This window comes from Ostrea edulis, chromosome 7, assembly GCF_947568905.1.
Source record: "Ostrea edulis chromosome 7, xbOstEdul1.1, whole genome shotgun sequence".
Taxonomy (NCBI): domain Eukaryota; kingdom Metazoa; phylum Mollusca; class Bivalvia; order Ostreida; family Ostreidae; genus Ostrea; species Ostrea edulis.
The window spans coordinates 54165190-54178370 of record NC_079170.1 but is presented as its reverse complement, the minus strand read 5'-3'; the positions used below and the strand labels follow the sequence as shown (position 1 = coordinate 54178370).

At 37.1% G+C, this 13181-nt stretch overlaps 1 protein-coding gene across 1 annotated transcript; it reads left to right on the top strand.

Annotated features, from left to right (window-relative positions):
* The first annotated feature begins 3906 nt into the window (after nt 1–3906).
* On the top strand, nt 3907–10088 carry LOC125654816 (F-box only protein 25-like). The gene is made up of 8 exons (XM_048884906.2): nt 3907–4286; nt 5612–5699; nt 5951–6043; nt 6908–7001; nt 7437–7606; nt 7978–8234; nt 8487–8562; nt 8834–10088. The coding sequence occupies exons 1-8, from the start codon at nt 4144–4146 to the stop codon at nt 8921–8923; spliced, it is 1011 nt and encodes a 336-aa protein (XP_048740863.1). The 5' UTR covers nt 3907–4143; the 3' UTR covers nt 8924–10088.
* The last annotated feature ends 3093 nt before the right edge of the window (nt 10089–13181 follow it).

The following is a 13181-nucleotide window of genomic DNA, read 5'->3' as shown; positions in this document are numbered from 1 at the left end:
CTGAGTCAGTTATCCGTGTTTGATATGTGCAATTTTGATCTGGAGGAACTTCATACAGTGGACAGTGATGGGTTTTTTTCTCGAGAAAGTGGGCGGGGTTTGAAGAAAAGTGTGGGTTATGTACAGATAACCCACAGTTTTAACAAAAGAAAGCACGCCAAACTATGGTACAAAGTGTAATGTAATTTAGACCCAAAAAAATTGGCACCATATCGTGAACAGGCATCCGTGCTTCCGAAAGCTATAATAAAATATAAGGAACAATAGGAAACTATGATACAAGTCACTTACCCCATATGATATTGGTGATTATGTTCATATACCCGATGGGTGAGGTCATAATGACACTCGGGAGTTACGCTCCCTCGTGTCATTATGACCACGCCCATCCGGGTATCTGCACATAACCAACAATATTATATGGGGTAACTACTACATAGAATTTGCGAAATGCTGACTTTAAACGAGGCTGTTGAAACCCCTACATCATCAACTTGTTTGTCAATAGGCTACTTCGATTTAAAAACTGATCATAAGCAGAACAAAATCTTGCGTATCGAATCATTTGAGAGATACATGTATAAACACCATATGCAGGTGATAATGGAACATTGCTATACATAAATATGGAAAATTGACAATGGAGAAGCTGAAATCATCTCGTTTGTCATAAAGTTGAGTTGGTAGCTTGCCGTTAATATATATTTCAATAAAAAGCAGAAGTGGACGACTCTGTGGTGTCATGTGATACTGTGCGCTTAATTGTGGTCATCATTCTAAGGTTGTCGGTGTGTGCACACAGGATACTGTAACTAACAGCCTGCTCTTTTCTTCGCGTTCTCTATGTGATGGCAAGGTATCAACAAATCTACAGTGTGTAGAAGTTTGTATTTTCCCCAATATCCATGTATTTCTTACATTTTTCTGGAATAAATAAGTTTGTGAATTGTAGGCGTTCACTTTCTTTACTATCTGCAATCATTGTAAAATAGTAGAAAGTTATATCATAATTTTGTGTAAACAGGCTAATTATAATAGTCAATGTTAAGTATTACGTACATTTTTATTGAAGGTATTGTAGTTTTGTACAAGTCTTTGTTGGCAAAAGGTCAACACAAGGTTGCAGTAAATCGTCTCATTTCTGCTGTACATTTCCATGGAATACATTTTAATGACAAGTTAATACTTGCTACATTATCAAATGTACATGTATGCATGTCTGAAATATATGTACACATTTTATGACAGTTATTGTTCAATTATTAGTTAAAGGGTGGACATAACATTTCCTAAAATTAAGAAGATCAGCATACTGATTTACAAAACGAAATTACAGAAAAAAGTGTTCTTGCTGTGGATAAAAATATTAGTGACAATCTTGCAATAGGACCAAGCAAAGACATATTCTAGATGAGTTCACTCCATGACCAGAGATTACTAAATCTGTCGCACTCAGACCACAGGCACGTTGGTATACCGAGGAAATGCATGTCTCTAAGCAAGAAAGGCGTAGAGCAGAGCGGCTATGGCGACGTACGGGCATGAGAATATATTGAAAAATGAAGAAAATAAACAGTGATCAATCTCGTAACTCCTCTAAGGAAAAAAAAACCCCAAAGAGTTAGGCAAACACGGATCCATGGACATACCAGAGGTGGGACCAGGTGCCTAGGAGGAGTAAACATCCCCTATCAGTTGTTCCAAAAATAGTGTTAACAGACAGGGACTCTTCTTTACAAAGCTAGGAGGGACTACTATTCATACAAAGTTAAGAAAAGTGACAGAAATCTTGAGCATCTTTTCAAGATTACTAAAGACCTGGGAAAACAGCAGCAATCTCCGCTACCTAGTACAGCAGTTGATGTTGATACTGTGCAAGCCTTCTTCATAAAAAAGATGGCTAAGATTCGAGTTGGTCTTCAACACAAAGCCAAGTCGATCAGTGAATCTTTCTTTTGGTGTCCCTCAAGGGTCTGTTCGTGGACCTAAACTCTACTGCCTGTTTTCGAAACCTATCGGAACCATCTGTCGACAATACGAAATGAACTACGGCTGTTATGCGGACGACTCGCAATTCACCTCGTAATACGACCAATGGAAGGATGAAGTGAATACTTTTCGATATTAGAGGCTTCTATTGCAGATATTAGTTAATGGATGGCTACAAACTTGTTGAAGCTGAACAGGACAAAACGAGGCTGATCATAATGCAGCAAAAATTCCATTACTCTTCCTAAAAGTTGGAGAAAACAACATATATGTGTCAAAAATATTGTGTACACTTGACCCTTTACCTCGCTTTTGAGAAGCACGTGTCATCTATTGTGAAAGCATGCTACTTTCACATTGGCAATATTAGTCGAATTCACCATCTAATAAAGTTCTACAAAAGCTTGTAAGACTCTTGTCAATGCACTCGTTACATCAAAACTCATTTAAGCGAAGTCTGTTCTGCATGTTTGGGACCCGAGGGGATCCGGGTTAGAATAAGTTCTCAGTACCCCCTTGCTTGTCGTAAAAGGCGACTAAATGGGGCGATCCTCCTGATGAGACCGCAAAAACCGAGGTCCCGGGTCACAGCAGGTGTGGCACGATAAAGACCCCTCCCTGCTCAATGACCTTAAGCGCCGAGCATATGCCTAAATTTTGCAGCCCTTCACCGGCAGTGGTGACGTCTCCATATGAGTGAAAGATTCTCGAGAGGGACGTTAAACAAAATTCAATCAATCAATCAATCTGTTCTGATTAGAATCAACAAGATCACCTTGGACCGCTTACAGAAGGTACAGAACACTGCAGCCAGACTTATGTCGAGGACAACGATATTCATCAAATTTAAAGTATAAACGATATATACTAATTTGTTTATTGGTTCATCAGAAAAAAGCATCAGAAATAGGCCTGATTATTTCTAAAAAGTACCAGGAAATATTATCACTGTGTGCAAAAATTGCAAGAGAATAGCAATGCCTCCACTGATACAATGCAAGACACATTTTGTAAAAATGTACATGCACACCATAAACTAATACTCTGAAAGTAGCCAACAGTAATTGTCAACAATTGCAAGGAACCAGTCCAGCCCGGCGCAGCATACCTAGACGGCCCAGCAACTCGACCTGCTGCAGTAGCAGGTTCCAAGAATTCAACATGCCACATCCCTCCTCCCTGGAGTCATATCAAATTCTAGAAGACGTAATAAATATGACAGAACATATCTAAACATGCTTACTCCAGCTGACATCAAAGTGTCTCGATCGCAAGCCCCATTCTCCTCTCCAACACTTGAAATTCAAAAATACTGTGTAATTCCAATAACACGTTTTATATAATTAAATTGGCTATCTACGTCTAAATGGCAGGTGTATATAGCTAGTTTACAGAAAGCACTTCAATATTTTCACAGTTACGAACCCATGATAATTTGTTTTCATCATCCAATTTAGCAAAGTTAAAACGGTGTTTTGTATAATTAATATTCATCATATTATCCTCTCTGCATATAATGTAATTTAAACATTCAAAAAGTCATGATGATTCTCATCTTCAGTGATGTCGTGCGACACATTGATCTCTATTTAGGAATGCCCATAGAGCAACCTCTTTCTATTTGCAAATTCTGGGCAGAATTACGTAACCTACATATTGATTTCCCCTATTGAAATGAAAGGCAAATTAATTTAAGTCCAAAAGTTGCTTTGATCTTAGCATAGATATCTATTTTTTTTTTACCATTTTGTGACAGCCGATTAAGAAAAATTCTCGAATGTTGCGTATTCAACAACATACAAACAAACAATGTTATATCTCAGTCACTAACATCAATCTATCCCTCCGCTTTTATTGTATTCGCCCAAATTAAATAATTTATATCGGGATCGTGCTTCGAAAAAATCTACCGCATGTAAACATTACACATTGCGGCTATAAATATGAATGATAAACAACGTTCAAGGTTGTGGAGGAAATGACCATATATGGCATTCCAATTTGAACACCGTATTGGAGACCATGTATCTAAGACATTCTTAACGTACCATTTGAACACAATACCCGGACAGTTAAACATTAAGCCTGAATGTTTGCATGAAGTAGGACGTCTTTTCGCAAACAATTATTAAATTCTACAAAATAAATCCAGCAATGGAAGCGAGCTCACGAGGCAATGCATATGTGAAGATAAATGGACTCTGGGTAATTGCATCCCTGGGGTCTGACCCTGACAGTTCAAAAGGGAAGTTCCGAGACAATAGGGACGAACCATCACACCAGGACAACAGTCAAAGGTTAGTTTTTGTTGGGGGGGGGGGGGTCTGATTATTCTATACTTCCTTAATACACAGTAATCTGAATTTTAATCAATAAATTAAAAAACCAGCGCTGGTTCGACCCCGGGCTGGGGCGAAAATTTTCAGTACCTAGTTGTGATTATTTAGTGCTTTATATATTAATTAATTGATTATCACATGTATCGTTTAGATCCTAGGGGTAAACGTAAGGTTGGGTGTTATAATTGTTTGTTGTGCTTTATATATATATATATATATATATATATATATATATATATAGGTCCCTGATATATATATATATATATATATATATATATATATATATATATATATATAGAGTTCTTTTTTCTATTCTCCATTTATATCTATTTATTGATTAAAATTCAGATACATGTGTAACTACACATGTGTACCTGGGGTTCAAAGTTATGAAATTTCTTGAGGTTGCGGACTTGACAAGTTGCTCAAGTTCCTTCACCGGCAGTGGTGACGTCTCCATATGAGTGAAATATTCTCTAGAGGGACGTTAAACAATATTCAATCAATCATGTTTTAAATAATGTTTGCAGACTGCTCTGTCTCACTCAATCGGAACATCGCTCGGCCTTTTCCGTCAAGAAAAGTTTTTCTCGACTTAAAGGAAAACACCAGCGATTGTTCCGATGGACTGCTGTCTGTGATACTTTAAAGGGGCATGAACACGATTTGAGCTGGAATTTTTCTAATTTTATTTTCCCATTTTGTTTTCAATGCTCAACTAAACTATTTTTAATGGTCAATCAAAATTTTAATGTTAAGCCAAAATAAAAAATATGTTTGTTTCAGGTCGCCCGACCGACCCTAATATTTTTTTTTCTTTCAATTTATCGATGTACGAACTATTACCCAAAAGTGTGGATAGCGTGTATCGATCTTATGTACGTACCACCACTCGTCCACTACCCGTACCCAATGAAAAAATAAATAATAAATATAGAACCAATAATTTATCCCAAATATATGATTTCCCCGCCACCATACACCTTCATGTAAGTCGATCTGCATAGCCAATTTCTACTTGTCAACTTGTGAGATGACCGCTTGTTAGATTTTAATAATTATGCATTTGGATAAAAATAAATTTCATTTGGTAGATGTCTGTAGATAAGGTCTACAGTCTATCCACACATAAACGAGTTTTTGCGATAAATCTTGTCAAATCTGAAACCATCATCTTTTTATGTTTACTCTATAAAATTCCTGAAACATGTACTTTTTTGTGCTTCTAACAATCTGAAGAACTACCATATAATATACATGTATGTGTATTACTCTAATTTCAGGATCGTAACTGTACAGATTGACAATAGCAATGGTGTACACAGTATACCATTGCCAGTGCTTCGAAATATAACGGGTATTGGACGACATGTAAGTACTGAAATTTTGCAAGACCGTATCGCAGGCAGCAAACTTATTGTCAGATAAACCAAAATTTGTATATAGATTTGTTTATAGATTAGAAGGGGGGGGGGGTGTAAAGATTGATGCAAAATTAGTTTGCAAAATGACAGGTATCGTGAAAATTGTTTACGACAGATGTCACGTGATCATACATGTTTTGTTTACGACAGATGTGATCATACATGTTTTTCTTAAATCTGTGTATTACTTTTTTGTAGAGAAAAACTCATGAAAGTGTGAGTACTGCTCTGGAGAAGTTGAAATTTGAAGAATATACAGTACAACTCAGAAAATTTTCCTTTTGTTGTGAGGTAATTAAGTTCAGAAGGTTGATTATGTCCATGTAGTACTGTAGTAGGGTACAATCTACATGTGTTAATTAGAATTGAATGAACAAGAAACTAGAGATACAATAAAACTTTGACAGCAAATTGCCAGGGATAGTTTAGATTCAAACATGATTGATTATGTCAAAATAGTTTATCTTTTATTTTAATGAAAATGGACAGAGTAAAAGGAAGGAGAAGAAATGGGGAGGAAGAGGGTAAAGGGAGGGGTAGAATATATACGTGTATATATATATATATATATATAGAGAGAGAGAGAGAGAGAGAGAGAGAGAGAGAGAGGGGGCAAGTCATAAATTGGTAGATGCTTCATGCACTTTATGACCATCATGACGTAAAGAGGAAGGGTGGAACAGAAGGTTCAGACATTTCGGTGAGGCCTAAATGGGAATCTGGTGAAAATGTATTTACTATGTAGGTTTTAGGGTAGTGCTGAATAGTTAAAAGAATGATGATACTCTTTACCTAGTGAAAGTTTCCTCTTTATTTGGTGCATTATGACAAAATACTAGGTGTTATAGTTATTAAGAAGATGCTACCAAAGTTGTGGAATATAGGATCCTTAGACTAGTTACTATAATTAAAGTTGTAGGGAGTGGCAATCATGTAGTCAAATACAGTACATGATTTTCTAAAATGCCCATTTACTCTTGGACATTGAAAAAAATAATTTGGAAAGCTCGGGACAATTCATTTTCATTTTTTAAAACTAATCGATTCCTTGATAGATTAAATTTGTTGCACAAAGGTCTATGGGCCTCTTGTTTTGGAAGTAAAGTTTGTGGAACGATGAATACAAGTTTTTTCTTTTCGTTTTTTTCTCTACAGTTCTACAGAGTGTTGATGAAGCATAAACTCCATAGATTAAGTGGGACTGTGCAGAAATACATATTTCATATGTTGGAACAGATGACAAACACTGGTATGTGATGCATCAATACAGTTTTAGGCCCCCGTAATCGGAGATTCGGGAGTATATAGTTTTGGTCTGTCTGTCTGCGACAACTTTAACCTTTGTTATAACTTTTGAATAGTTGGTGATAGGGCAGCTTTCATGTTTCACATATGTATTCCTTGTGACAAGATCTCTTTTATTGGGTGCTAAAGTTTTTGATCTTGTGACCTTGATCTTGGGGTTAGACCTACTTTTGAAAAACTTTAACCATGGTCATTGTCAACTTTGCTGCCATACAGGTGCGTCAGTGTTTCACAAACACATCTTGTTGTTTAACGTATTATGTCTATTCATGTTAACTCTACCACATCTTACAAATGTAAATTTTATATACAGTAAATGTTCTTACACATTCAGAAGGGTAGATATAAGCTACATTGAAATTAATACAATTTTTTTTAGCCATATCACTGGAACTTTTTATATCACCACTGAGGCAAACCCTAAAAGAAGTATTTGAATGTGTAAGTGCAAATGAACGCTCAATGATTGGGAGCAAATCCATGAGAAGAAAGCATCATGATCTGGTCAGCAACTGCCTAACCAGGATATCTCTCTTCCAGTATACAGAGGTAAGACTATATCACATTCAGTATACAGAGGTAAGGTTATATCACATTCAGTATACAGAGGTAAGGTTCTCTCACATTTAGCATACAGAGGTAAGGCTCACTCACATTCAGCATACAGAGGTAAGGCTCTCTCACATACAGTATACAGCTGTGGAGTTACTGAACTTGAATTAGTGAGGTCAATACCGGCACCAGCACACACTGGGTGTGAAATTCGCTCACATTCTGCGATTTTTTAAAACTAAACTCTGCAATTATTCACCAATATATGAAGCTCAGTAACCCTATAGTATATAACATGTATCCTTGAATAAGTCCAGTACATGAATTGTAAAGGAACTTTGAGACAATAGTTTGCAAATTTTTGACAGAGAGAAGATGATGGAAACCTCAGTTTACTGGACCTACCCAAAGAATGTCTCATCAACATAATCAAGAAACTTGATCAACCACATGACATCATAAATGTGGCCTTGACCTGCTCTACACTGGAGGTCATTGCCATGGATAATGCAGTATGGGAATCCATGTGTTTCCACCACTTTAATGATAAGGAAATTGGAGACTTTGTCAGCCATATGGAATTATACAGTGTTGACTGGCTGGAGGTCTTCAAGATTTGTAGCAAGTTAGTACAAGTCCTTATGGAATTTAGATATATTTTCATCAGTTATTTATATGATTATGGAATGCATATAAAGTGTTGGCTGTGTGTTATACATAGTGACATCCATGTAATAAACTACAAATTTTGATTGAACGAATCATCTTGCAACATATGATAGTTATTTCTTTCAAAATCAATACAATGTATACCAGTCGAAAGTTTGAATATTAGAAAAAATAATAGAAATTTTGATTACTTCATTTTTAAAAATAGGAAATCCAAAAGTTTGAAGAAGTTGTATGGGGATCAGCTGGTTTTGTGTAACAACTGCAGAGGGTTGTTTTGGAGGGTAAGAGTTGTAAACAATATCATGTCAGTATAAAAATATAGAGCACATTGAACCTTGACCACACCACTTTCACAATTTTAGGTCACCAGAATTCTTCAGGAAATTGAACATTATTAGATGAAAAATTTCAAAAATTTTATTTTTTATATCGATGGGTGAAAGAGTGAAAACATTGTACTTTAAGTTTTAATTATGGCGTACAACCTAACGGGGACAGAAAAATGACATTATCTGTAATCATGTTTACATTGTGTGTGTGTTGTCTTTACAGACTGTCGGCCATGACTGTATGAACCCAGATAAACAGCCATCAAATACACCAATTTCTCCAGCCGAGTTCTTAGATCTGCTCAACTTATAACTTCATCTGCTGGACGTGTATTAACTAGACACTTGTTTGTGTGTGTGATGCGAACACTTGTTTGTATGTGTGATGCGAACACTTGCTTGTATGTGCGATGCGAACACTAGGGTACTTATCATTTCTAATGCTACAATTCTAATGCTAGAAGTTTTGTCAATGTTCTGTGTGTATCCCATAGACCTGCAACAGACAGTTTTCGTGTAACTATAATGTAGCCTCTACCGTTGCAATATGTGAACTGGATACGTCACAATCAAACATTAGTTTTCTCTAATCATGCTTTATCATTTTCTCTTCATTTTTTATCCATGTGTGTAGTAAGCATTAGTTGAAGAAAACTACCAATCTTCATTCAACAAAACTTTAACTATACCCCCCCCCCCCCGGCAAACAAAATTTAAGGGGGGATATACTTGATTCATAAATGAAACTTTGGCGTGAATCATTTATTTCGCAGAGATTCAGATCTTTATCCCCCTCAAAATGTAGAGAGAGAAAACATCCATATAAACTTCCTTGAATGTTAAGATCAATCACAGGTGCAAATCTTCATTATTTATAAAAAGATTCTATTCATTATTTATGAAACAACACTGATCTTAATGCGTTAAATCCATGATCCCCGCTTACGATTATTGTCACGGTAGCTCAGTGATAGAGCGTTCGCTTTGTAACGGGATGGTCGTGAGTGCCAGTCCCGCTTGTGTCATGGCCGCGTCAAACCTAAGACGTTAACATAGTGATTGCTCCTTCGCCAAACGCTCGACATTTAGAAGTGAGAATCACGGGTCTTTTAAATTTGACCTTAAAAACGGAGGTCGCGGCAGGTGTTGACACGTTAAGGACCCCTCACTGCTACGGCGCTGAGCATGCGTCTAAATTTGTGGTACTTCACGTACAACTGGTGACGTCGCAATGAGTGAAAAATTCTCGACGGGACGTAAAACAAACACTCTTATGATTACCTGATAAAATATTTCTCAGCGTTAAAATTAATGGTATCAGTCCATGTGTGTATCATTTGATAATATAGTATAGTAACAATGGTATACAGCTGTTATATTCTATGGTTGTTGTTCACTAAGATATTGTCGTTGAAAATATCAGTGTATTTATATCAGTAGTTCTTATTAAGTTTGAGAAATAAAAGTTTTTAAAGATACTTTGTCTTTTTCATATTTTCATTCTCTCATCTGACATTCTCTGTTGGTAATGCTTTACACTAGGAACATGGACAAAATGAACAGTAGCACAGCGTATCCGTACAGCAAAGGGGTGGATCTGGTACAGCAAAGGGGTGGGATCTGGTACCAGATACTCGTGAGATGGAAGTCATGTACGTGTTACATGTAACCACAAGGTTTTTTATGCCCACAGCTTCAATGCCACTGGATTACAAACGATGTTTAATCCAGATACACGTAGCGTGGAATGTAATCTGGAAAAGTGGATATATATATATATATATATATATACACGTTTTGTAAACAGTGTAATTCATAGACAGTAATTTGAAATGCTATGGACAATTTTGAGGATTGCAACCACTCAATTTTCGTACCATGAAAATAGTACTCAAATGCTTCTATTCATGGGAGACGGTACTAAAGGTAAAAATGGCCAGTTTCACGCATGGTATTTACTAAAACTATCGTTTTATACAGATGTTCTCAGTCCTGTGCGTCCTTGTGAGGTTATGCATTTGGGAGGGGTGGGGTAATTGCTTTGGAAAAACCATGTGCGCTACGTGTACAACTTACTGACGTCAGTAAACACGCTTTACAACAAAACCACCATTTTTATCACTTTATCACCCAGTACAAGAGTGTATTATTGTTGTTACCAATGTAGTTTATTGATACTTGTCGTTTTTCGTGGTGTGTGTTATTTGTCTATGTAATATATGTCTCTTGATAAAGACGGGGGTTGCGTCGAAAATTTGAGTTTCATATAACCAACAATGTCGTGGCCTTTTCAGTGGTTATATATATATATATATATATATATATATATATATATATATATACACTGTATTTGGTGTAGGTCTTTTTTTCCCCAATAGTCCCTTGCCTGTAATACAGCGAAAGCTCTTGAGATCCAAGTTTACAAAATATTTACGCTTAATCTGATGAATCTGTTGACACATTGTCCATTCCTCGAATCTTTTTCTTTGACAACATCTTGTTCTACAGTGTTAGGTCATAATATGGGGTCAACATTTTTATGAGAATAAGGAGGGAAAAATCTTTTTAAAAATCCGATGATGAAGAACATCAGATCCAAGGCGAGTACTGTGGCCCACGTGCCTCTTGTTTTATATCTTGGGCGTCAAATTTCAATTCAGATCTGTTCCTTCATCAAGCAAGTGAAAGTCGTGGGTATTTCTGATATGACCTGGAAAGCGGAGGTCCCGTGTCACGGTATACATTGCAGGATAAAGAACCACTACGGCCCTGAACACCATACATAAGTCAGCATTTATAGCACTTCCCTTACATGTAAAAGATGGGCGTCTGTGCTTTAGTGAAAATCATTCTCGAAGAGGCATTAAACAATATCAATACAAATAATTTTATGATCCCTTTGTTTAGGAGCTCTAATGTTGTCTTCTTTCCAAAGATCACCAATGCAGAGTTTCCTAATTAAAGCTATACTACAATTATCTACAGTCGCCTGACGACGAATTTTACAGTTTTATAAATATAATACATGTAGCATGATTGTCATGTCTTCCAGTAAGTTTGGATAAAATTGGATGATTGGGACGATGTTTCGTAAGCCCAGCCTCCTTAATATCACCAAACAATTTCTCTTCCTTTTCTATCCTGGGGGATCCGGGTTAGAATACATTGTAGGTCCCCAGTACCCCTTTCTTGTCGTAAGAGACGACTAAATGGGACGGTCCTTCGAGTGAGACCGCAAAAACCGAGGTCCCGTGTCACAACAGGTGTGGCACGATAAAGATCCCTCCCTGCTCGAAGGCCATAAGCGCCGAGCAAAGGCCTAAATGTTGCAGCCCTTCACCAGCAATGGTGACGTCTCCATTTGAGTGAAATATTCCCGAGAGGGACGTTAGATACTATTCAATCAATCAATCAATCTTCCTTTTCTACAGCACACTGGATGACGTAATATGTTGTGTTTTATATCCCAATCTAGGCCCTTTTCACTCTTAATAGTGAAGTGCTCATTTTTTGACGTACGTCACGCTCGAGGCTGTAGCAGTGAGGTTTCTTTATCATGTCAATATCTATGATGACATGACACCCTTTTTGGGTGTAGATCTTTATGTACATGTATAGCTATTGGCATGTATTTCATATTTCTTATTTGTAAGCGACATTTATTGCTCCGCATAAGATCTTCATTTAGAGACTAGACAAAGTACCATCATCGTCGACTTTAGATCTTGTAGACCCAGCACAGTTCACTCCAACTCCGGATCGTGTTGACTCGGCACAGTTCACAACAACCCCGGATCTTGTAGACCCAGCACAGTTCACTGACAGTGTAGACCTAGCAGAGTTCACCCTAACTCCGGATCTTGTACATGTAGACCCAGCACCGGTCACGCTGACTCTGGACCGAGTAGATCCAGCTTGGAATTACGAAAAGCTCCGGGTGTTGACTTCATAACAAATGAACATCTCATACAATTACATGGAGATGAAATATTTACTCAGTGTGTCGCGGAAGTATTCAATGCGATAATGATTGTGGAAACTCAAAGACTGTACTCCCGTGGGGATCCGGTTTAGAATAGGTCTTCAGTACCCCTTGCCTGTCGTAAGAGGCGACTAAATGGGACAGTCCTTCCGATGAGGCCGCAAAAACCGAGGCTCCGTGTCACAGCAGGTGTGGCACGATAAAGATCCCCTTGCTTAAAGGCCGTAAGCGCCAATCATAGGCCTAAATTTTGAAGCCCTTCACCGGCAATGTCGACTACGGAAGCGTATTAGTGCCACGTTTTTATTTTTCTATATTACACTTTAATCTGTAAAATTTAAACTTTAATCTGTAAAATTTACACTTTAATATGTAAATTTTACATTTTAATCCGTAAAATTTACACTTTCATCTGTAAAATTTACGCTTTTTTCTGCATAATTTACGCTTTAATCTGTAAAACTTACAATTTTATCCGTAAAAATTTACACTTTAATCTGTAAAATTTACGCTTTTTAGCTCATCTGAGCCTAAGGCTCAAGTGAGTTTTTCTGATCAAAATTTGTCCGTAGTCTGTCGTCGCCGTCGT

Excerpts from the sequence above, each read along its gene's own strand:
- LOC125654816 (XM_048884906.2), top strand. The coding sequence starts at position 4,144 with ATGGAAGCGAGCTCACGAGGCAATGCATATGTGAAGATAAATGGACTC. Across the intron at positions 6,044-6,907 it reads AATTTTCCTTTTGTTGTGAG|TTCTACAGAGTGTTGATGAA; the intron begins GTAATTAAGTTC and ends TTTTCTCTACAG. Across the intron at positions 8,563-8,833 it reads GCAGAGGGTTGTTTTGGAGG|ACTGTCGGCCATGACTGTAT; the intron begins GTAAGAGTTGTA and ends TTGTCTTTACAG.